The following is a 27,261-nucleotide window of genomic DNA, read 5'->3' on the forward strand; positions in this document are numbered from 1 at the left end:
TCACAGAGATTCTTTACGTAGGCACTTTCGAAGAACTCGGTCTGCTCAAAAATACAATGAATATAAAGTCTCCCGAAATAAAGTGAAGCAAATGCAGCATAATGCAAAAGTTAACTACTTCTTTTCTTGCTTATCAGATAAAAATGATGCTCGTTCTCTGTGGCAAGAAATTAAAAGATTGGGTCTGGGAAATTCCAGAAATGAACCCACCAATATTAATTTCCCCCTCAATGAGCTTAATACCTATTTTCTAAATGGTTCCACATCGTCTGATTGTATAGACGAGGAAGAGCGTCTCGATGTCAATACTTGCATTGAGCGTGAATTTAGCGATGAAAATCTTTATTTCCCTCATTTTACCCCCGATCTACTATTAAAATACATTTCAATGGTAAATTCAAACTCTTCGGGGGTAGATGAAATCAGTATTAAGGTAATTAAAAAGATTCTTCATCTAGCTCTTCCAATTTTGCTTTCAATTTATAATTGCTCGTTAGATTACTCTAACTTCCCCTCCTTGTGGAAATCTGCTCTTATTCAACCAATTAAAAAGAAGCCAAATCCTGTAGAAATGTCTGACTACCGCCCTATTGCAATACTGTGTGCCTTATCAAAACCTCTTGAAAGATTCGTGTTTAATTGTGTTACTGAACATCTGTCTAAAAATAATTTTTTAAATAATTTTCAATCTGGGTTTCGCAAAGGTTATAGTACTCAAACAGCATTGATTAAAATAACAGATGACATTAGACTTTCAATGGATAAGCAGAAAATAACAATATTGGTACTCTTCGACTTTAGTAAAGCTTTTGATTGTGTTAACCATAGTATACTTTTAAAAAGATTATCTAATTTGAAAATATCTACTTCTGTTTTACAATGGTTCCGTTCTTACTTGAGTCAACGTTTCCAGGCGGTGAATGATCGGAAAAACAATGTACATTCTGAATTACTCCCTGTAGAACATGGGGTCCCCCAAGGGTCAATACTGGGGCCATTGCTCTTTGTCATTTACATTCAGGACCTCCCAAATAAGATACGTCATTGTAAGTACCATTTATACGCTGATGACTTGCAGATCTATATTGACTGCGATCGCAATGCGATCTCTAGCGCCATTGCTCAAGTTAACGAAGATATCTCAATTATATGTGAATGGGCGTCTAAAAATTGTCTGAAACTAAACTCACAGAAAACAAAGAGCATTATAATAGGCAGCGCCAAGGTCTTGTCTTCCATAAACATCGGCTCACTGCCTAAAATTCAAGTTAATGACGTAGAAATAGATTATTCTGAAAAGGTTAAAAATTTAGGCGTTATTCTAAATAAAACACTAACTTGGGACGAACACATAGCATGCATCTCTAATAAGGTAATTAAATCTTTGCACCAGTTAAAATGCTTCCGTAACCTAATGCCAATACCATTGAGACTCAAACTAGCGAATGCTTTGTTGATTCCTCATATTGATTACTGTTCTTTGGTGATGTCGAACATTAACAAATGTCAGATATCTAAATTACAGAAAATACAAAATTGTATCTTGCGTTATGTGTGTAACATTGGATATTATGAGCATGTCACTCCATATTATAAGGAATTAAAAATTTTAAAAATTGAAAAAAGAAGAAAATTTCAAATGGGTCTCTTTATGTATAAACTTTTAAAAACTGAAACTCCTTGTTACATTTTCCAGCCTTACATAGATAACTTAATGAAAAAAACAAGATTAACAAGAAATAAAAATAAATTAATTGTACCTATTCATAAAACAACCATGTACCAAAATTCATTTTATATTAATTCATGCCATGTATGGAATTCGATTCCCCAAGAATTAAAAAATATCTCAGGATTCAATAATTTCAAAAAGTCTTTGTTTTCTTTTTATTTTTATGATAACTGAATTTATATAAGCGTCTGCAACTTGCAATTTTTGGTTTGTATGTTTTTTGTATGGTTTTTGATTTTGTTTCATGTTATTGGAAATCTGTATAAAGGTGGTTGTTTGAGTTGGTTGGTTTAGTGTTTGATGATTTCTTCTTTTTTTTATGTTAACCTTCTCAGTCTGAGTGTTTATTATTATGTATTTATTTAGGCTCCAAAGGAAAGGATTCCTAGAGCCAATAAAGTTTATTTATTTATTTATTTATTTATTTAATTATATGGGCAACGATGAAATCACTAGATGGTTAAGCCTTCTCTTTACTGGAATCCGCCTAGAATTATGTTACCATCAAAGTTTCTCCACCAATACAAAGGGGTTCTTCAGGTTCGACCGATGTATGCGACAAGCTGTAGGTCGATACCGATAATCCCAAACAGATATGAGGAGACTGAAAAAGTTCAAATTGATAAATGGTTTAATACCTCTTTTCTCCCGTGACCGAGTCAATGTAGCTGCTCCTGTAAAATCCTTGTAGGAGGTCATTGAGATGGCTCACAAACTTCAGCTGAACCCGATACTTGCTTCCGGAAATCAATGGCTCCGACGTGAATATTATGAAATCTTGGTCCGTAGAATTGGTACCGGAAGGAGTGTGCAATGGGATCTGTCTGCCGAGGTTATGGTCCTCATCTTCCTCGAATATCGCAATGCTCTCGACGTCGATTTCGATGTCCTTGGCGTTGAGAGTGACGTTGTTGGCGGACTCGAGACAGGCGACGCTCACGTCCAAATCCCCAGCCGTCGTGAAATTCCCCGGCCAAATGAAGGGCATCAGCCGAAGTCTGGAAGGATAATGATTGTTTCATTAGGATCAGGTGCTTTCCCAGTGAAAGAGGATAAAATATAAAATCTTCTAGGGCTTATAACTGATAACTTCAGGCTTATAGTCTGTCTATCGTAGGTTGGCGCACGGGCCCGCCAGCCACCTGAGTCGGTCCGCGAGACGCGGGCGCCGCGCCGGGGGAAGAAAAGGACCGACCATAAAAACTGTATGGGACCGACTCAGGTAGCCGGCGGGCCCATACGCCACCTTAAGGTATACAGACTATAACTGTAAGTTGTAATACGAGCAGGCGCGGTCTGACAAAGTCGGCTGGTCGGCGATCGCCGATGGCCCCGAGATTAGGGGGCCCCCACAACGCTAGCGTCTATCGTGAAGCCTCTATATGAAAGGTGTAATAAAAAAGACTCAGATTACCTGAACCAAAGTTTTGGCGATAATAGAGTTCCACGTTGTCATTTGTTGCATTATTGACAACAAATTTAGGATAAAAAGATTATATGAAAGCTTAATGAAATGAAAGTGTCAGAAGATAAAAAAGAACATGATACTTTCTCCAAATGAGTTATTCGAAACGGTTATTTTAGAGGTTTTTATAGATTTTAGTGCAGTTTCAAGGAAAAAAATTCACTAAATAGGTATAAGAACCGTAATACACTTTTGAATTTTATTACTTGTGTTATGATAATTTTTCATAGTATTTTTTTTTACTAAATTGCAAATTTGATTAACTTTTATGTAGTTTAAGAGCCGGAATAGCGTCAAAGTCCATTTCCGGGCATGCAACTTCCCACAAATTTCCGAGGGAGAACCCCCGAGCCACCCTGGATACGGAGGGCCTCATCATGAGCCATAGACGAGAGCCCCCAATCGCCCCAGACCGCCCCTGACTACGAGGGCAATTCGGAAAGTTACTTCCGAATCGCTGTAAAGAAAAAAAACACAGAGGAAAAAATTATTTAGATATCGAAAGGTATAACTCTCTTCTTATGCATTAGAGAAATTACCTTCCCCAAGCCATCGCAGTAGAGTGATAGTCAGAAGTGATAGACAGATGATAATCAGAAGGAGACAAGGCCAGGCTCACTCTGCGGCAAGAATACGAAAGGTTTTGCGCAAATTCAAATTGGATGCGATTCAACATCCTCCCTGCAGCCCGGACTCGGCTCCTGATTATCATCCGTTTACTGTAATAAAGAAATGGCTCGGAAGACGTCATTTCGCTGACGGTGAGGAATTCAAAAACGCTGTGACCCATTGGCTAAAATAAATTTCAGGCGGCCACTTTTTATGCAGAAGGAATTGGTAAATTGGTAAAATAGTACGACAAGTTCTTGAATGATCAGGGATACTATGTTGAAAAATAGAAGAGAGTAGAATCTTATGACATGCAAATACATAATAATGTTTTTCCTCTGCATTGATATGAATTTTATACAGCGATTCGGAGGACACCTAATTGTCCTCGTATTTACCCGGGGTATCAAGTGCAGAAAAGATTCTCGGCTTCTCCACCGGGTAAGTGGCTGCATGTCTCCCGACGTTTTGAAGAACAAGTCGTTCTCTTAGCCGCAAACTGTCTAAATTTGAGTTACAGGTGATTATTATCGATAGTCAGCTCATTACATCCTGAAAATTTTAAGATGACACTTTCTCGGCGCGAGAAAATCCACTGAGGATGAAGAAAAAGTCGTTATTCGAAACGTCGGGAGGTATGCAGCCAGTCACCCGATGGAGACCACGAGAATTATTTATTCAGGCTTGACTATGAGAAACCTTTCTATTATACAAAATGATACATTTTTTATTTATTAATATAATAACAAAGTTTTATTCTTTTCTTTTAATTTCCATTTTAGGGTTCTAGGGTTCTCCTAGGGTTTTTGAATCGTATCAGCTCCTTCACCAGCGCTTGTTTTTGTGTCACTAAATCACATTAAGTAAAGAGGATGCTAAGTTACCCATGCTAATCAAGACAATTAAACTAGTGAAAGACACAGGAGTGCTTACCTGTTTTAGGGATGTCGTTGACAATGAAATTTCCACTCCAGTTCTCAATTGGCGTCAACTTTTCGACGCCCGTTCGACCCGAATATCCAAACGTTGGGCGCTATCCGAACCAGTGGAAATCCCAAAAAGAATTTCATCTCATTATGATACGTATGAGAATTTTGTTTCTTTTATTACTAACAGACGAAGAGTCGTTAAGTTCATAGCCAGCTGTGCAAATGCCGAAACAGAGCATCGATCGATGAATAAAAATTATACAATCAGTAACGTGGAGCTATCAAATAATGACGAAGATAGAGTGTATGGACCGCGTAAGTAACGAGGAAAAGCTAAGAAAAGTGGGAGAAAAGAGAAGTCTTCCAAAAACCGTAAGCAGAAGAGAGGACAACTTAGTAGGCCACATTCTGAGGCACGATGGCCTGATAAAGACAATCATTGAAGGACAAGTGGAAGGTAAAAAGGGAAAGGGATGTCCCCGAATGAGTTACATAGGACAGGTTATAAAGAATGTAAAAGAGAAGAAATACGTCGCTATGAAAAGGTTAGTCGATGGGAGAGAGGAATGGGGAGCTGCGTCCAATGATCTAAGGATTTTTTACGTATGCTGATGATTTTGATATATATCGCATTAATATTGAAATAATTATTATCTATTCATAAAAATATCAGTAGAAGGTATCAGAAAATATTTTTTCACCTCAAATTAAGCGTCGCAAAGTAATTTTTGAAGCCCGCCTTCGATCATCACAAAGAGGTTTCATGTCACTCACTCTTTTAGAGACATATAATACCCTTTGACGGGCAGGCATCTGTAATCCAGACGGATTCATCACAGGTGGTCTAATCGATCGTTTCGTTGTCGAAAAACATCAATTCTTTCCCTCTCCTCGGGGACAAGAGGGATACTGACCTTGTTCAGCAACCACCGGAACATGCACTGAGATATTCTCGGGAGTAATTCCATCCGAGCGTGTTGACACAACTCTCCCCACGGAATACACACACACAACTCGAGCTCTGAGGGCGGAATGGCTCCATAGACCCCTTTTGAGTTAAACTGGCCAGAACGATGATGATTGCTTTTCGGGTGACCCCCCCCCCTCTTTCCTCTGTGCGGCGCGGTTAAAGGGTAGGGGTCAGACGGACGTGGGCCAATCAGGCAGATCGAAATTACCACCCCACTTCACTGAAGATGGTTTGATATTTGTGAAATCCTTGAATTGTAAATATTGTCGTACGCACGTTAAAAGGTTACTATCACCCCGATTGGCTTCGGTACGTACCATACACATTTTAGGGATGCGATAATTATATCTTGATTTACCAGAGGGCTTCTCGCGTCAATGAAACGTAATCAATCCCAGCAGGAAACTTTCGTGGTACTGAAAGGCCTCGCAGGGTGATACTAGTTTTTTCTGATACCGGTATCGGCAGCAAAGCATCGTGAAGTGCATCATATTGTGATAATTGTAATAGGGTGGTTTCCTATTATTTTCATTGCCTAAATCGAAAGATAATTACTCCTGGAGTACATATTTCACGCTTTTAGATTTTTGAATGACGATATCTATTTTTCGCGATTTAATGAAAAGTGAAAAATTTGAGGCGCGCGAAAACACGACGACTAAGTATGAATTCTGGCAAAAGCCCGTGTAACATCTGTGTGAGGCCACCTGGGTGCGAGGCTATGAACGCCGCTACGATGCAGGCTGCTTGCTGCCGAGCATGGCGGTAGCGTAGAGTACCCTGCTTGGCTTAAATAAGGATTATTAATAGCCTATCAAATGAAGAAAACTTTCCAACCATAGGCAATTTTAAAAGTTGATTATTAACGTATGTCTCCCTGATTTGATGATGAAATGTTATTGCGCCTCATGCATGCATTGGTAATCACAGACGATGTAAAACTCCTGACTACTCGTATAGCATCTAGGTCCCTGTGACGTCACGTGGAGTGGCATCGCGTGGGCGCCAATCTGACTTTTTTCAAGTATGAGGTTAAAATTTACCATTAACATTCGTCTGAACTGGGATTTCTAAAAACCAAATAATTCGTATATAACGAATACACTATTGGTGGGTAACGAATCGCAATCAATGCCTTTCGTTTTCTTTGATGAAGGAAACTACCGTATTGGTATCCCGGAAAAATGCCGTCTTTTGCAAATAATTTTGGGGGTCACCTCAATCTCAATTTCAGTGAAGCATCAAGGAGTTCCGGTCACTTCTAAACTATCTTGAAGGAAATATCTGTGGTAGAGCCATGAAGAAGCTAGGATTCGTCGAGCGTGTTGCATGAATGAAATACCTTTTTTCTGGCTGTATTCGTTAATAAGATCGATCACAAGAGTTACAAGAAGAACTTATAGACTTTTAATATATTTATTACTCGGATATTTATAAGTAATAAACGATTTTCACTGTCAGGCTGTGTTGATGGGAGGCCTGTGTGGAAGTATCATTTCTTGCGAAGGTCGTCCAACTATTTCCATGCATATGCTGTGGATGTTGCTAGCACAAAGCAACATATGAAGTGAAATGTCTGGGAGTCAGGATAACTTCGAACCTATCGTGGGGAAAACACTTATGAGAAATATATTTCGCCGAACCCTGAATAAATTAGGATTCGTCAAGCGTGTTGTGGGAAGATTTTCGGGTGAAAAAATAAAGCAGAGGTGCTATTTCACACTCGTCAGACCGGTGCCTATATACGAGGGAAATAAGACTCAATTCGTGAACTTATTAAAATACAAGGGAAAGCTGTGGGGTTTAATAAAAATGGCTAAGGGCTTGCAGAAATCGTTACACAGATGTTAAACGATTAAGTGTGGGAGCCGCCGGAGTCACGGGGGCTTCGCTCTAGGCTTATTTTAATGAGCAATCAAGAATAGATATCTTTTTGAGTGACACGGAGAAAATCATTTTCGAACTCCTTTGTATTTCCAGGTCCAACATACACAATAAATTAAGATGGATATTTTGCCGAACGGATTGATACAGGAATTCGATTTATCCCCGAACAATGAAGTACTTTAATAAATGCTCGGAGTAAATTCATGCGAGCATTTCCGTTTTTATTTGTAAACGGCTTGTGTTGCCACACGCTTGATGAGATGACTTGCGGGTTAGTATGTAGATGAATCTATTTTACTTGGTACGTTCAATTGCCATCATCGTGCAGATGATTTATAAATGCCTATATACCGTCCATTTCTACCTTGACTCGGGTTTAGTACTCCGTCTTACGTACTGATATTTAAGTTTCCTAATGTCACCTCGAAAGTATGGAGTTACCATGTACCAAGACCAAGATCCAGTGGCGAAGCGAGGGGGGGTATTGGGGGATAAACCCCCTTCCAGAGCTCAGAGAAATTTTTGAGTTAAATCTATTTTACTTAATTGGATTGATATTATTAATAGAATACTGTGAGGATTGATAAAAACTCCCTCAAAAGGCCATAAAACTCACCATTTTGAACCATTTATCTCAATGTTTTCTGGGGGAGGGACCCCGCATCTCACGCTTACCCTAGCGGGTATGCTATATCCTATTCCCCCAAGTATTAGTTGCGACTGGAACCCCCCCTAGCCATAATTCCTAGCTGCGCCCCTGCCAAGATCAAACTTTGTGGTCGGTTTCGCGTCGCAGGTGGTTGCGTATGAGGAGGTCATTTTTAGGATGCGACTCAACCGCTTTGTGACGCCATGAAGGAGAAGTCAGCCAAGATGATTAGGAATGGGAGGAAGATTTAGGTTACGGCCCTTGGTATTTCACAAATTTCTCAATTCCTGAACCATCATTTGATATGATCCATGTGGTACATTTCTCGAATTCAAATGAAATTAAGATGACTGACACAATACTCTCGCTCGAGTGGTCTTTTTTCGAGACTTACTTCTCCTTAAAACCTAAAGCCATCATCTGGATATTATCAGGATATTTAGAGACCCTTACTGCTATTTTTTTCCTCGAATATACGTTATGTACATCCGTCGGAGGAAGATATAATCCGTGAACTAAATGATTAAAAAAAGAAAGCTACGCGATTCGTCAAAGGCTGCTGCGAGCAAACAGAGTGTTACACAGTTGACGCACGAATTCGGAAGGGCCTGGGAGCCGCTTGAGGATTGGAAACTGCTCACTAGGTTTAAATTGCTTGAGTTATTGAGAGCAGATACAATTCAGAGCGACGCGGAGAATATCACCTCAGAGCTTCACTCTAATTCTATCTTTGACTGAGACGATGAAATGAGAGACGTATTTGGCCGATCAAAGTTAGGTGTAGGGATTCGTTTTTCCTTCGTATAGTGAAAGACTAAATAAATACCAGGTGAAACTAAGAAGTCAAATTATTCGGATGAGTACTTAAATTTATAAACGGCCCACTACCCCGATACAAGCCCATTGAAGCGACTTGCGGGGTAGTATATAGTTAGATAAACATTAATCTCTCTCTCAAATTGAAAAATTTCACTTCTTTAATGCTATATTCACGATGAAAATTTCGAGATAATTATGTAAGCTTGTCACGAGGAAAGAAAAATGCGACTTCTAGAGTGAGAGTTATGGAGAAGTTCCGCCGCCTCCCAGGGACTCAAACAAGTGCTCATCTCTTAGTTTTTTATCAGTCAAAATACATCGCATTTGAAGATAGTAATTCTCCATACCCTGGGAAAAATTAAAGAGCATGGTACGTTGAATTACGAGTAAACGTAATTATTTGTAAATGCACTCTTTTATCGGCCGACTAAACCGACCATAGCGCCAATTTCATTCACTTGACGAGGATGCGTTAGAGAAGGTAAGGATAAAACTTTGTGAGAGAAGAGGGGATTGTGAAAACTATGCTATGATTGGATTGGTCGTGGTGCAAGCGAGGACGGGGGAAGACAGAGATCAAAGGTCATAGATTGAACAGAAACAGGCCTTGTATCAGGTTGACGAAGGATATTCAACGTGGGAAGGCGGGAAGACTGGGCTAATTGGTCAAATGTGAACCCTCCTATACGTAAAAGGTATATCGCAAACCTACATTAATGGGAAAATCAATTTGATAGCAATGCGCTTCTACTTCAATTAGGTACAGCATTTATTTCTAGATGACTCAATTACTAGAACTAAAGGAGCCTTTTCTCTGTTTCATTTGGTTTCATTCGAAAATTTATATCATTTTGACGATAATGACGTTCACACACACACACCCCTGGGGTAGGTTAAAAAAAAAAATATTACCAATCACGTCAGTGTGCCCCCTTACTAACACTGAATGTTTCTCTTAAAAACGCAATTAGGTAAATTACCCTTGTTTACATCCTTGAACCTCTTCTCCTCTAATATCTTAGCGCCTTTTCTAACATCCGTCCTTCCATCGACATTTTTCTGAGATACCAATTACAACAGTATACGAATTGCAATGCTTTGCTGTCGATGCCGGGGTCAGAAAATGCGAGTATCATCCTTCTCCCCTCTCTCTTGTATGGGAGCGTGGTAGCCCAGAGGTTAGAGCAATTTGCTGCTGATGGAAGGGTCTTGGGATCAAATACCGGGAGAAGCCTTCCGACACCTCAAAGAAAATGATCGAAGTGCGAAGTGGCCCAGGGAAAGGAACTGCCCCTCCTTCCTTGATTGTATGAAGTTCCCTAGTAGTTCCTAGATGTCATGGGAAAGTAGTAGAAGAGTACTTTCCCATGACATCGAAAAAACAATATCTGGAAAAATAAACAAGTATACGTACCAAGAATTGGCAATAGATATAAAAAGCATATGGAATAGGTGTTCATTGCGCCTATCGTAATCTTTGCCATCGGTATCGTCCCTAAACAAATGAAAAATACTTTTATAGTAATCAAGCTTAACCCTAATACATGTATAAAGTTGCAAAAGGCCATAATACTCTCAACATGTCATAGAAAAATAAAATTCACAACTCACAAGAACTTGTAAGAAATTGCCAGTGTAAGAATGAAGAGTTATACGATACTTAGGTGATAATCCGCGCCCTTTGCAAAGAACGCAGTGAAAACTAAAGAAAACTTAATGGAAAAATTCATCCACTGAGGCAAAAAAATAATGATAACAATCGGTTAAATTTACAATTTAATAAATTTATTACCTCTGGGAGTGAAGATACTCACCTGTAGTGGATGGGCTTCAGGTGCGTGGGCAGCCGGTAATCGCTACCGCTGGCGCTCTTGGTCCGCACCTCCGGCAGCCCATCTGCAGGGGGAGGAGGTCTGACGGCTGCGGTGGCGGCGCCAAGGGGCGTCACGACGCTCACGACGACGAGGACGGTTGCCACGAGAGAGGCGACGACCAGCGTGGCCATGGTGGCGACGAGGACGCGGGCGACGCTGCACGGGGATGCGCGGTGGTGGTGCTTGGTGCTGCTGGTGCGACGGCGACCAAAGGACGGACTGGAGGCGCACCTGGTCGCTTGGATCGCCCGGCGGGTGTTGTCGCCTTTCCGGTTGACCTTCACCTCTCCAGAAGGGGCCGCCGCACAGTGGAAGGGGCTGGGAGGGGAAGGAGGAAAAACTGTAAATGCTGGCCCACCACACCCCAACCGCCTCAACTCACCACCTTTGCGGGTAGGCAATGGAGGATTTAAGAGGGCGCGCGCCTGCCTCTGCAGCGGTGATAAACAGGGTGTTACAGGAGGAATTTGCATAACTTCAGGAGGTGTTAAGGGAAACAATTTTAAGCATCATGTGTCCATAATCATGGGGTCACAACTCCTTAGTTACTGAGCTATGCAAACATTTTTTTATGCACTTTGATTTTATCATGAAAACGGTATTTTTTTGGGTACCCAGCCTTTTCGACACTTTATCTAGTACTCTGGATTTTTAAGAATGCTAAATTATTGAGATTGGTAGAAAATGTGCGATTATAACTCTCTGATTCAAGAAATCTTTTTGCCTAATTTAACGAGGGTTTTAATAAGTATCTAAAAGACAATTGCGCAATCTCTCCCATTTTGTAAGATTCCTTCTGAAACATCCTTTGTATTATTTTTGAAACGTATTACTAGTTCAAAACTTATGCCATCATAGCATCATTTCATCTGAAGTGTTGGCAGAGACATTTAAATTTTGAGTAATAATAAATTACATTTGCAAAGTATTTATTGTGATGTTCCTTGCGCCTCATTCTTGATTCGTAATCTACGAATAATGGTACTTTGGGCCGCATTTTAAGCAGTAGATAATGAAATCATTTTTTTGTTTTATTATAATGAAATAATTTCTATCTAGAGTCCACCGAATTTTCTAAACTGCTGATGTAGCGCATGCTCTATAATGTGTACTCATAATGCAAGAGGAATGACTTTAAAAGTCAATTTTCCTCAAAAATTGTTTGCACGTGCATAAAATGAAATGTGAAACCAACTGGTTACTCATTAAAAAAATAATGATACTCCCACTGCATATTCAAGAGTTAAAAGCTTTAAAAGTTAAGAGCATTTCATTGTTTCATTCCATGCACATGCTATCTAAAAAAATTGTTCCGTGCGCTTTGACATTTATCTATAAAATTAATCAATCGTATTGTTAAGTTTCCCGGAAAAAAGGCATCTGCTTCCGTCATCAGCGGGAAAGCACATGTATTTTTTGGCGCTAACGACATAATGACATATCATTCTTTACCTTCATTGACGTGCTAATTAAACGTGAATTATGCACGATTTTCATGCTTATAAAATTAGCCTGAATAATTGCTAATTTTACCGAGAAAATGAAAATATTCCAAAATATTTCGTATGCAAAACTTATGGTTACAGATTAAATGTTACCTTAATTCATGTAATTGGAGAGTAGAATAATCTCTCTTGTTTCAATTCCAAATGGTGACGGACGGAGATAAGCATTGGGAAGCATTGATCCTGTACCGTGATTACTTTTAATCCCTCTCCGGTTCCGCTAATACAGAGATAAATCAGACGGGATTTTCCCCGCGAGATTTCAACCTGAGATGAGATATGTCAAGCATAAATTCTCTCGCGCCGTTGAATCCGAACGTATTACGCCAGCAATGTTCAACGAAATGCGGATTATTAATAACACCGACTAACTCCTGTGGTGAGATTACAAATCTAAGCAACGCATTCCTTCCGCGTTATCTCTATTCTTTCGCATTTATATATTTGAAATGATGATAGCCAGAGCATTTCTTCACAATTTTTCCCAGTAGCTGTCGCCAAAGTGAGAAAATCGTACAAATAATATTTATTCATTTTTAGAACCTGAAGAATGTTAACGAAGTAGTATTTCATTAATTACTTTTATTAATATATGCAGTATAATTACTAATATTCGCAATGCATACAGATTAACCCATGATAGACATGGTTTCCGCCGCTTTGACTATTCCCGTTTTAATATTATCCCACCCTTCCTCTATTTCAATCTCCCGGATACTTTTTTCCACTATTTCTTGATATTCCCTCCTCTAAGTCCCCTCCAGAACTTCTTCATTCAATTTCTTCGCCTTCCTAACTTTCATAAGTCTTTTGAATCTTACAATGCATTTCATGAGCACTAGGTTGTGATCTGAATCCGCATCCGCTGCAGGGAAGCTGCGCGAGTTTTTCGCACTATTTCTAAACCTCTGTCTTGCCATGATGTAGTCTGTGATATCCAAAATTTCCTATATTTTTCTAAATATTTTACGGGTCGGATTTTAATCAGCGACTATCTGAGCATTTCCCCCAAAGTCCACCGCTATACCAATTGAGATTCTGAAGGCTTAAGTGATCCTGGATAAAATAGGATAAAAAATTTAATTGAGTAACTCAAATTTGGGTGGGTTGAGTGAGCTCTTATTTTCCCAACAGCAAATATTTTCCTTGTGTTGCCAACATTCGGGTCAGCTCCTATGTTAGTGAGACACAATAGAAACATGATGCGTTACTCATACAGATAATATTTTAAGCAGGTAATTAGAAATTTATCAGCTTCCTGGATGGAGCTGACTCCAACGTCAGCTAAGTGAAAGCCTCAGCAAACCTTTCCCTCTGGGCTTCATTTCGAATAAATGAACTTTGTTGTTTCCGGGAAGCTTTGTTTAAAGCCCCGCAACGCGCATCGCCACAATGTGGCATAATCACTGTGAAAAAGAAACCAGTAGTACTAAAGGGTGATAATTAAATACATGGTTATCATAAAAGAATGGTGCGGGTTTGAACAAGGTTTAAATGAAAACATAATTAATTTCAGCTAATTTTTATTTTCGCATTGGTCGTCTCAAATATATATCGAACATATCTGATCCCTCAGCCGTTCGACTAGAAAGATACCTGGCATTGAAATTAGCCTGGTCCAAACTAAAGGCGCTAAGGGGATCACGGCTTAGGTACCGTCCGACAGATGGAGTGCTACACTTGAAGTGCCCTCCAGAAGGCACTCAAGCAGGGATGGGCAGCTTCCGAAAAATCTCTGCCACCCTATCCCGACCATCTTCCTATGAATTGCAGAAACTGCACCATTATTTTATAATAACCCTTTATCATGAAACGATCATTTTTACTTCTAAAATTTCGTTGTAATTTTCATTACCTCTTAAGATCGTTATACAAGGGACACGGAATTGCGCAGGTTAGAACTGCATTAATTTCTAAAATGGCTCGGAACTGCGCGAATGCATGAACGAAATTAGAACAGGAGCCATCTTGCCATCTCACGCACGCATTCTGACATGTGTTCTAGCAATGCACCGCTTTACACAACGCAATTTTGACTGCGCCTTCGTACACACGTCAGATTGTGCAAGTTCGTGCCCCGTGTAAAACGGCCTTTGAATTTAACATGAACATAGAGCATTTCCATACAGCAAGAGTTGACTTCGTCAATTTATCTCTGGGATTTTGAGTGGCATATTTTCCCGCCTTAAAAGAACTGATACCTTCGGCGCGACCGCTATTTTTTGGTAGCGGATATCTCTCTTAAATCTTTCATAATCTTGAAAGACCCTGGTGTAAATTTGGCTATGTCTTAAGTTTGAAATATTTACCTCAGAATTTTCCTGAATGATTGTTTTTATTTTTGAAAAAAACAGGAAAATGTTGAAAAATAATGCGTCTCTATCTACTGCGAAATCTTTGAAAATTTCAAGTCGATGGCACACCGAAAAAGTAGTAAAAACTTCAGTTGTCTTTGGAGATTGAAAGAAAAGGTCGTAGGAATGTGTAATAGCTACTGCAATTCCAGATAAAATGGCATGTTTTTTCGGCAATCCAGTCTTTTCATGATTTAATAAATCTATATCCCCTTGATTTGGCACCGGAAATGTAGAATTCCAATCGTAAGTACAAATTTTATCCTTACCCATCATTTTGAATGGGGAAAAATTGTTGGGAAATATATGGAGAGAATTTGGGAGTGGCAATAAATTTGTACGTTTTTTTTTTCATAAATCTTGCCTTTTCATGATTTTAATGAATCTGCATCCCTTTCATTTGTCACCGGAAATGTTGAATTCCGATTTTAAGCTAAAATTTCATTCTTGCCTATTTTTTTGAATGGAGAAAAATTGCTGGGAAATCAATGGAGTGAGTTTGGGAGTGGCAACCCAGAGTTTTCCGACGCTCTAAGGGTCCGACCGCTTTCTGTATAGGACGACTGTGCGTGTGTGAGTGAATGTCCCAGATTTGCATCATCATCCTCGGAAGAGACCTCTCTCTCTCTCTCTCTTTGCGCTTTAAAAACTCCTCCAGCTAATTTATATTTCACGTCAACCGACTCTACGCGGAGAGACCCAAGTTTCTCCGCTCTCTCAACTGTGGGACATTTGGAAGGAGCTCCGCGCGCGAATAAAAAAGAAAAAAAAAATGAATGTGGAAGCGCGCCCCGAGTTATCTCTCTCTCTCTCTCGGCCCCCCCGTGGTTGTTTATCCTGCCCGAAATGTTTCGCAGTGATCCCATTTCGCGAGAGAGTGAGTGGGCCCAGCTCTCTGAAAAAATTAAGACTCAAAACTCTCTTTGTGGGATCTCTCGTGTACGAGGATGATACGTAGGTACGTACGTACCCTCGAAATGGATAAAGTTTTGAAAACGCGGCAGCACAAGGGAGCATTTTAGTCTAAATGACACTTGCAACGTGTGCTCTGTTCTCATACTCTAGACTATTCTTTGTCAGAGCACCGTCGAAATGTCTTCACCCTTTGGGGGAGTTAAGATTCAAAAGTAGTTTCATCGTATGAAATTCGCTGGTGTGCACACAGTTTTTGCACAGAGTTTATTCATGCATGACTGATCAGGTCTAATTTTATACGTGACATTGGGGTAGCTATTATAGTCGAGCATCTTTTGTAATTATTGAATTAATATGAAATATTCACATGGATAGAGAAATGCACTATTTTCTTAGAACACTATACTTGGGATAGGCATGCTAAGCCAAGGAAAAATTGGTTTTTCGATTCATCAATAAATTTTTACATTTTTTCCAGCATTAATTATCATCATTAGATAAAAAGCAAAAATATAGAGGTACTGCAAAAAATAAATGATTTTCCACTTATAATTTTCAATTCTTTAGCATTACCCTTTGATAATTAGTTTATGTGTCAATGCTGGCGCCAAATTATAATTGCGTACAGTTCCATGACGATGTTTGAATTTTTTAGAAATAATTTGATACTTCTGTTCCCTCGAAATGATTTAAGTTGGAAAACGAGGTTTTGCGAAACTCAGAAGACCATTTTAGTCTACACGATGCTTGCATTGAGAGCTCTGTTCTCTAACTGTAGTCCTATTCTTTACTAAAGAACCGTCGAAATGTTGGTGCCTTTTGATTTTTTGGATGATTCAATTGATGGAAAATCTTTCCTAATAATAAAAAAATGCGCTACTTACATTTGCGCCTTAAGTCTGTAAAAAATAGATTTCACAGATTCATTTACTTAATTCTGTATTGTTTTACCGACATGAATGTTGGGATGGTTCGAAAGCACAAGTGTCAAGACATTCTTATATATAAAGTAGGTTTTAAGTTCTCTTTTAAAATTACTTTCAAGTCCCCAGGAATATTTTGGCTTTTATTCCCACGAAATGGATGAAGCGTAACAAAAGAGTACATTGTAGTCTAAATGACACTTGCAAAGTGAACTCTTGCTGTATTACGATAGACTATTCACTGTCAAAAAACGTTGAAATGTCGGTACCCCTTGGGAAAGTTTAGATTAATATATAGTTACACTGAAGAAACCTATGTAATACATGTTCACATAAACGCTATTATATATGCCTGTTCATGTCTAATTTAGCGTATGACACCGTGTAAATTATAAGGGTCACTATCTTTTGCACTCTTATCCAGGACTATTACGGCGGGACACATGGTTAATTTAGAGATTGTGGATCTCCTCGATTGCTACAACATAATTATTTTGAACCATCTGAATTGATTTGAGAATAATTGGAAAAAATATTCACCGCCGCCGAAAACTAAACCTCTGCCGCACATATTGGAGGTGTGAGGCACTTACCCAACGCAGAAGATGTGGAACAAATTATTGCGACATAGCGAATATTAATAACAATAATAAGGTGTAGTAATAAAAATGTATAATGTTTAATATTTACTGCAATTTCAGATAAACTTGCATGCTTTTTCTTAAGTAATCTAATCATTTATGATTCTAATGAATTGGTGACTTAGATTTGCCACCAAAACCGTAGAATTCCAATTGTAAGCACAAATTTTATTCCTACCTGTAATTTTCAATGGAGAAAAACTGTTGGGAAATCGATGGTGAATTTGGTAGCGGCAACCCAGAGCTTTCCAAGGCTCTTAGGGTGCGACCGATCTGTGTATAGGACGACTGTGCGTGTAAGAATGTCCCAGATTTGCATAATCACTCTCGGAAGAGACCTATCTCTCAATAGTAGGTAATGACAAATAGATAAATGCTTTTGTTTCGCAATGATTTTGCAAAAACACTCTCTGGAGATACATTCGCTAAGTCTGGAAGTTCGTTGAAACCCTGAGGAGGCACACTGTTTCCTTCACAGATATGAGTGAGACTGCTCTGTTGTGAGCAGAAAAATTCATTTTACCTTAGTCTGAGAGGTTTGCCGACCGTAGAACTAATGGACACTGATTGATAAAAACAATGTTATGATTCAAAATCACAAAAAGCTAGAAAAAGGTAGTCTGGCTTACAATTCCTCTAAATGGATACGAATAATACAAGAGCGCTGATTGGAGAGGTGAATGGAAACCATAATAAATGCAAGGTAAATCAGGACCAAGGTTTCGATGATTGAAAAATAGCTGAGGTGATCGCCATTCATTGAATGAAGAATAAAGATTGATTTTTTTCCATTGATCGGTAAGTGTCTATTTCGGCAAAAAATTTAACTCGACTATTTCGTTATTGGGCGATTCAAGAGTGGACATAACATGAACAAAGCAATTTCTGAATAGCAGCGTTTATTCCTTTCATCAGGGTTCTATTTCACTCCCATTGGCTCGTTTGCCAAAAGTAAAAATTCCGCTCCCAAGAATGAATTAATGGAGAAGCCATATCTGTCTCTGTTAACTTTGTTATCTCCCTCGCGATAGTTGAGCAAATTCAGTCAGATAATACACCACTTAGCACTTAAACTCACTTTGGAAAAATTAATGATAACAATTCCATTTTAGAGTCAGCGCCCACCCTAAACGTTCTCATGTAGTTTTCCCCAACTCTCAAGGAGTAAATACGGCATATTTTCTCAACAAACACATGCTAATACCTCTCCAATGCCAAGTCTCTCCCTTTATGTTCGCTATTTGCTTAGGGCGCCTTATGGCTGTTGCTTCGCGAATGTTTGGTCCCGTGTTGCTCTTATCCAAGCTTAACCGTCCCGCGGGTGCGTTCTCAAATTATATCATCTAACAAAGTGCTTCCTTGATTCCGACCTTGCGTTGCTGGCTTTATCAGCAGACTCCGAGCAAGAGAGTAAAGAAATAATATCTTTATCTCAAGTACAGGCATTCCCATGCTACGAAAAATTTCATTTTATGGTCCAATTTGCTTTTTTTTCATGAAAATATGCATGATGTATGCGTGAGGAAACCAAAAATTCTATTTTTAAGTCCCGCTGCACTCGAATACGGGAAAATTTCTTTCTCGAAATGAAGGAAGTCAACCTTAGAAATCAATTGATTTTTTTGCGACACTTCCCGATAAATTATTAATAAAATGGGAACCTACCACTGCATCTTAATTATTATTAATACTAAGTAATAGCTAATTTAATTATTAATAATAATAATTAATAACTACATGACCAAAAATCAGCAATTTCCTCATACGATTAAGATGTCTTTACGACATTTACATAAAGTTGAAACAGATTTTAATTAGATACTTCTTTGTCAGAGATATGTTTAGTAGACTCGTTTAAAGAGGCATAATGTTAAAATACGAATGGAAATGGCGAATAAAATTGTTTATAATAAAAAATAAAATAATTCAAGTGTAAGCATTAAACTGCTTTAATAGGGGTTAAAGTTTAAGGCTTTAATTAAATTAAATTTTTAATTCGCCAAGACTTGTAATACAAAAGCAACACGTTTAATTTTTTTAACGAAAATGAGATAATATTAGTAAGATATCGATTCAATGCATGGAAATCAGTCACTCAGTGATGAAATCAGGATGCTAGCTTGGGTGCATGAAAGCAAGTGTAGTTCACCTTTGGCTTACCCACAGCCCCGCAGACTTAACACATTTACGGTCGAATATATATTTTTGGGATCGCCCAAATCTGTAAGCCAGACATAAACCTAGGACTCAGGACAGTAACAGAGCGTATTACTCTTTTAGGCATCACACCCCGACTCATTGGCCTTAGTTCTGAGGAAGATGACACCGTTGTTTTTTCGAAACATGTACTACCAAGGTTATAACTCGGAGGAAGGAAACCCTGTTAAATTTTCATTTGTGAAGAATGTTCTATTGGAATCTATGCGTCGAATGTTACGTCCCGCTGAATCGAATCAACAATGGTGACCGCAGAGTATCTTTCAAAAATTTAGGACTAAGTTCGTGGCGCCACTTCTGCTTCTCGAGGAATTTTAGTTTCCCTTACTCTTTTTGTTTTCCTTGGTTACTTACCAAAAATATTTCGTTTGTGGGTGAAGATATATGCACTGAAAGGGAGATTTTACGTGCAAATCGATCATTCTGTTTCGATTTATGTCGGATTAAATGATTATTTCGTGTGCATTTACTACGTACTTGCCCCGGTTTTCACTCCACCAGGCCACCATAACTGCTTGTGGTAGAGGTGTTATAATACGTAAAACGGAGAAATGTGTGAATCCATGAACGATTCTGGCGGAGTGTAATAAACAAGTCTGGATGCATGAACCAAAATAGAAAAGGTCCCATCAATTCCTCATCCATTCGTGCAAGTTGGTCGTTTTCGCCTTCATTTTAGCATCCTCGCATTTGCACATTAACTAGGACTTCATAGGTTATTTAAGTACATTTTCCATCCGTACTAAAATGTGCATTTTTCCGAAGTCACATGGCTTCTACATTGGCCTCAGCTTCGCTGAAAAGAGGAGTGTACTTTTTTTGCTTCCTATGAGGCGTACAAATGTTGTACAGACCGCCTTTAAGACGAATAGCAACGATTGAGATTCCCGAATGGTGCCGACGGAAGTATTGACTGGCGAGCGTCAAATCTTTTCATTCATTCCGTGAGATTTTATTTCTCGAGTAGAAGTAGCGGGGAGGCTCCCGGTCCGTCTGAAGCAAACACTCGCCATTGCATCGGTGGCGAAGACGGAAGAACGCAAATCAATCACAAAATGTCTTACAAGGGCTTGGGTCGAGGGAGAGGAGTTACGCCCTTCCCTTATCTATAAAACCCGGGAACAAAAAGGGATTATCCACGTCGCCCCTTGAGAGAGTCGCGCCTCCGATAGAGGACGCCATGTTGGAATGGAATAAAAGATTAAATAACAAACCTCTCCTCCGAGAAAAAAATTCTCATCGTCGCGGACGCGGATGGCCGGAAATATTTCATGACTGTAAAGAAATGTGAGCTTGCAACACTGAAATTTATTTCGGAATAATTCTTATTTAATTTGACAACAGCAGCGATACTGTTGTGTATGGGAAACGAAACAATGGCCCTCATAAATTAATTGGCGAAAACTAGAGCTGAAAGATAAGATCATTGGTTCTTTCTGGTGGAAATATGAGCGTTAATTATGAAAATAATGCGATGAATCAGCTGGCCCCAAAAAATTAATTGGATCAGCACATTGTGCGCAGGATGCAAAAAGGGCGGAAATACAATGCCTTTATCGGTCTTATACGTTGACAAGCTCAGCACACCATTTCACGATAAGAACTTGTTAATCAGTTGGCCATTCCCTCCGGACATCTTCAATTAGTACTGAAATCCTATTATCATTTATTACTGAGGTGCTAAAAAAAAGCAGTGTTACGTTTCCTAAGCATGAATAGTTTATTCTCCTCTCTAATACGCCAAGGGGCGCATATGCTATGCACATTATTTATTATCATACATATCATTTGACAAATTATATACTATCAATCATGTCACTCCTAGTGCTACAGGGCAAATGAAATATTCAAGATAATTTTGAAAGGTAATTGGCGTTTTGATCAGACTTGATAAATTTGTTCTTATAAACCGTGGCGTCGCATTTGACCAAATGGTTCCACAAATTTAGTTCATGTTAATCATTACTCGTTAATTATTTGCACTGATGTGTTTACTGTAAATTACTTGTTCATATAAAATCGTTTAAGGCTTTATTTTGTGGAAGTTTGCTATATCCATGATGAAAACACAAATGGTAATTTCCACATTTTTAATACAACATTCAACGACCGACCATGGTTTCAACAAGGCCTTGAAAATGACACAAAGTGTTGAAACCATGATCGGTCGTTGAGTGTTGAATCAAATAGTGTGGAAACTGCCATTTGTGTTTTTATCATGGATACTTGTTCATAATTGTCTTTTAATATTTTTTTAAATTTGACCAATCTCATTGCGAAATTTTTTAATGCATTAGGTTTTTACCTTCTCCTATCACTTTGCTTCCCTTTTCCCTTCCCTCAATCATATACAAATTCAAAGACTACTGCATAACAACACTATTCGCCTTTGTTACCCCTTTTGTTCCCAGCCTCCCCAATCGATCCACCAATCTGTCCCTTCTCGTCCTAGTTTTTACATTTTCCTGCTGTCATACGCGTAAAAAATATGTTTTCCGTTAATTAGATATAAATAGACAACGAGATCATGGCCGAGTTAATGTTATACCAAGAAACGGATTTTTCTTAAAAATAAACGGACTTAATGCAATAAAAAATGCTCCTACTTCTTCATTCCTCAATCTGCATGGTAGCCCCTCGAAATCGGATGAATTGTCTAAAACTGAGGAATTTATATTACTCATTGCGAGTGCTTAGAGACCTTAAAGAGAATTTAGTCCCCGGTTCCGACTATTTATTTTCATCAGTGTTCAAAGGAAGTAATTTGGCACTTTAAATATCACAACGAATTTAAAATGGGAACTTTGTTACAGACGCCACAATTAGAAAAAAAAACTTATCACTTTCATCATCGGTTTTTCACTGCCGAATTATAGGTCTTTGGGATTGAATTTGAAAATAAAATACTTTGAACAAAACTTAAAAAAAAATGCACATCCACCAAAATAAGATCAAATGCAGAGAATATGAAGAAAAACAGACGGACTGCTCTATAATAGTAGTAATATCTAACCTTCAAAATATTACGGACCTTACGGATATGAATGAAGCACTTTCAGCAAGTTTCACATTTTGAAGCTGTTTGAAGTCATTTTTACAACATCATCACCAATGTTAGGTAAAATCGAAAAGACGAAAGAATTCTAAACGAAACAATGACTCTCACAAAATGATAACAGTCGAAAGATAACATCTTCGGTTGTTTCTGGTGGAAATATGAGCGTTAATTATGAAAATAATACGATGACACAGCTGACCCAAAACATTAATTGGATCAGCACATTGTGCGCAGAATGCAAAAAGCGCGGAAATACAACGCCTTTATCGGTCCCATACATTGACGAGTTCAGTACACGAGAGTTTCACGACAAGAACTTGTTAATCAGTTAGCCATTCCCTCCGGATATCTTCAATTAGTAATAAAATCCTACAATCACTTATTACAGAATCAAAAAAAGCAATGTTACGTTTCCTGTGCCTAAATAGTTTTTTTTTCCTTTCCAGTAGGTACTCCAACGAGCGCATATTCAATATAAATTATCCACAATTGCAATTCTATAAATCATGTACCTTATAGTGCTACAGTACAAATAAAATATTGAGAGGTAAAAGCTGTTTTTATCACACTTGAAAATTAGTTCTTTTATTTCGTGGCATATAAATTAGTTCTTTTATGACAATTTTACTACGTATTCGAGAAAGACGTTGTGAAATAGTTAAAAATTGGATTTTGCCAAGTGTGCTCAATTTTGATGGAACGGTTCCTCTATATCTCACCGGAAGCAGATTTGTTTATGGATTATCATTATTACGCACACAATCGGAGAAAAAAAGAGCATACAGCGAGACAGACAAGAGATCGCACACACGTATTCTGGAAGAAAATATTTCCCTGCCGTGCATTCCATGGTTCGAAAACTCCCGAGGCGTGGATATGAGTATCCACGGCTGCCTTTTTTCAGCCCCACGACCCTTGCTTCGCTTTCGATACTTCTGAGATTTTCCGCAAGGGGTCGCGTCGCTCCCTTCTTTTTTTTCACCCGATTTTCCCTAACTCCCCAGAGGCGGAGGGGAAGACTCGGGGCTTATTCGTTGCGTCAGGATAAAAATTCCTTCCCTTCAACGCCAAAACCGTAAAAACCATGCTTTTTCCTCACCCCCTCCCTCGTAACTAAACATTTTTCCACAGTAGGAAATCTCCGTTTGCAAACAGATGCGGTGCTGTGGCAACCGCCGCGGCCTCATCAGAAGGTGTTGTTTGTACACGGGACGGGGGTGAGCCGAGAGGGGTTGAATATTTCACCAAAAAGCGAAGACAAGGAAGTAGGGGGATGTTTGGCGGCTGAGATGGGTAGTTTCCTTCGAGACGACGCACAGTAGACCGAAATCAAAAAAAGTTGGACTAAACCTCAAAAATGATTTTTATGAGTATGGAAGATGGCACTTTGCACAGTTATTTTTAATACATTAGTATCTACATGTTTCGACGCAAACAGCGTTTCATAGTCTATTTATTTTTTATATTTATATACATTATATAAATATAAACTTATAGCCTCAAAGTTGAACAAATTTCGTAAAAAGCGCCTGCATTGATTTATTTTCGAAATTCTGAATATTAAAAGTAATGGCAATTTTTTTAGCGATCAAAATTCTTACAATACTATTAAACGATTTGTTATTGTTATTTCTTATCAACTTTCACGGCTTAGTTGTGGTATTAGTATCCGATACGATACAAAACTCGAACCCTGTCTTTCGTAGAACTTTTGTTTATGTAGGGTTCCATAAAAGGGATCCCCGAGTTACCCCGAGATATTTACACCACAACCATTAAAAAGCCTGTGATATATGATATGTAAGGATGATCTGCAACCGCCTGTGACGCCGAAGCAAAGATCGATTTTTCGAACGTGCGGAACAGCCCGGAGCTGGCTGCTAGCCACGGGGAATTAGGTAAGTACTCGACGGATGACGGATAGTATATCGAAATGGAGAGATTCAGAAAAAAAGGTTAAAATATGAGTAGCCTATTAAGTTCATAATTAGACTAAACATATGAGCAGCAAAGACTGTACATATAAGACTATCCATAGCGCTTTGTTATGTATGTACACCGCGTCACGACATTCCGTGCTCCCCGGGAGCAGCCGCGGATTGCGCGGCACGGTAAAAACATCGATTTTATTTTTTGTGCTGCGAACGGTCGAAGATGATTCCTTTTGATGAACACTCTAAAAGGTTTGTAATTTAATTGTACTGTATATAAATTAATGTACTTTTTATATAAATATCCGAGAGAAACTTGGCGTCTTTCTTTTAATGTTGCTATACACGAGCAAAAATGTTGCTGAAAACACGCTTCACCATTTTGTACTGTATCGGATATAAATATCCCAAAAAGTGTAGAAATCGAGTTATATAAAATGGAAAATAAAGGTTTTGCTTAAAATTATTCAATTTCCAACGTCAGTCGAGTTACGCAAACGATTGATCATTCTTCCTTCGTACATGCTGAAAACTGTGAGAGTATCGAAGTACAGAAACATCGAAGGAACTTCGGTAAACAATATCATTCTTTCCAATTGACTACTATGAGTCGATAGAAAATTTTAAATTAATACCTAGTTATGCGATATCAAATCAAACATGTGCAGCAGTCCTCATATAATTGTATACACACCTTAGGTATTAACCTTATATCATTCAATAGTTACACACATTACTACAGAAGTAGCTAACTACGCTCAGATGTACCTGTTTAAAATATTTAAAAATATGAGAATTATTTTTTTGCCCAAAACAAAAAATGTCCCTGCTCGAAAGTTTCACCTCTGCGCATATATTTGTCTCGAAATTTGATTTTGAAAATGATTGCACGTGCACGAGTTTGTGTAATTTGTTGTTCACGACAGCGAAGAATGAAATAATAAACGCTAGGGATGTGCGAGTAGTACTTTTTGGAAATTTCTGTACCAGACAATTAATCAATATATGCTTCAAGATATTCTCTTTTTTTCCAATTCTCTAGTACATTTTTTATTCTGAATACTTATCCTGATGTAGAGAGGAAAAAATGATGAGGAACGTTGATGAGAATTGTGTCCACATCAGGAGATGAATGGAACTTAATGTATCTTAAACAGTGGAGGCACATGAATAAAAATTTAAATGAATAAACCCCTAGTAGTATTTATAGTTGAAAATTTAATTAATATCATAATAATGTGTACATAAATGAGTATCATTGTGTGTAATAAATAATAATAGCAGTAAAAATAATAATAAATAATAATCCAATGTCATCTCTGCTCCCGGTATAATCCCAAAACATATACAAAATAGTTTCAAAATCCTCAACCTTCATCCAAATATATTAATCAAATTCCAAAAGGCTATAATAATTTCAACCTGCTATATCACGAGAAAATTTCTCAACGCAATAGAACAGAAAAGAGTTACCTTGGTGAGAATCCGTGCTCTTTACAATAAAACAACTCAGTGAAAACTGAAGAAAATTTAAGGAAAAATATGAATAAATAAATAATGATATGTATCCAAATGGCTTAGAAGACCCTTAAGTTGCAAGGTAGCAACTACTCGACTCGAATTTTCGAGTACTCGCACATCGCTAATAAATGCTAATGAATACTCAGCCTTGCTCCGTGCTCTTGTAACTTTGAAACGTTATTTAAGCAAAAACATGTTTTGCTGCCACAGAAATAACAAGGACACTGAATACATCATGAGAGAATGCGGATGGAGGCATACGACGAATATATGGTAATGACGAATTCTATGAATTAAAGTGCGTGTATGTAGGATGCGTAAAATACGAGGAAAGGGAAGGGAATAATCAAGAAATGGAACACACACACTGGAGTGAAAATATCATGTGAAATTACATGAATTGAACGAAAGCAAAATACATTTAATCCATCGGAAGGGAATACATTCATGAGGCATGAGGAAGAAAACAACTACGAATGCATAAATACCCCTACACCGGTGAATGAACAAATAGACAAAAAAAAAACATCATCAGTGATATGGAGATAATAATATTAAAAAAGATTAATGTGGAGAAAAGGTATTTTAAAAGAGAGCATCAACACACGAATTCGATGAATCAGATTGCGTGTGTGCAGAATGCATAAAATCTGATGTAAGGGAAGAAATATAATCGAGGAAGCATGGACAAAATCATTGGAACAGAGCGAATTTAGATAGGGTATACGGCAGGAATTAATCTCTTCTGACAGCGCCTCCCTCGAGAGGGTACGGTGCGATGGGTATTTATTCATGCATGCACTGAGCTGTGCCTAGAATATGATGGATCATGCAGCAAAGTGTGGAATTACACGCTGCGCGGACGAATTCAAAGAGCTTTCACGAGGTACTTGCAAACAGGGAATATTTAATGAGCTTGCCATCCGGACACTGGCTGCGAGAATCACGTTTGATAACAGATTGTTGGTGGCGATAAATTAATACTATCGACCGGAAATAGGACGATGGATAACACGTAAATTTCAGCGCGAAAAATGCAATTTATGAGTGATTTATAGCCGTATCACGATGAATCTATTATGTTGCAGTCGAGCATGGCGTGATCACCGATGCAGGATACAACCACGCGTGTTCTGGCTTCTTTTAATGCCTCTCTTCCCATGGATAGCCTCGACATGTGAATTATTTCTGATGCGTGATCCCTTTCACAAACATCAACGAGAAGAAAGACAGAATCCTGGATATTACTCATATTTTCACGC

At 38.5% G+C, this 27,261-nt stretch overlaps 1 protein-coding gene across 6 annotated transcripts in view; it reads right to left on the reverse strand.

Annotated features, from left to right (window-relative positions):
* Nucleotides 1-27,261, reverse strand: part of LOC124170324 (aminopeptidase N-like) — a 299,534-nt gene that overhangs the window by 36,890 nt on the left and 235,383 nt on the right. For all 6 annotated transcript variants that reach the window (XM_046549064.1, XM_046549049.1, XM_046549058.1 and 3 more), the window contains 2 exons: nucleotides 10,875-11,252; nucleotides 2,371-2,730 (listed from right to left, as the gene is read on the reverse strand). In XM_046549064.1, the coding sequence (XP_046405020.1) occupies nucleotides 2,371-2,730; nucleotides 10,875-11,065 (551 nt within the window). In that variant the 5' untranslated portion in view covers nucleotides 11,066-11,252. The remainder of the gene's footprint in view (nucleotides 1-2,370; nucleotides 2,731-10,874; nucleotides 11,253-27,261) is intronic.

Source organism: Ischnura elegans, chromosome 1 (genome assembly GCF_921293095.1).
Source record: "Ischnura elegans chromosome 1, ioIscEleg1.1, whole genome shotgun sequence".
Lineage (NCBI taxonomy): Eukaryota > Metazoa > Arthropoda > Insecta > Odonata > Coenagrionidae > Ischnura > Ischnura elegans.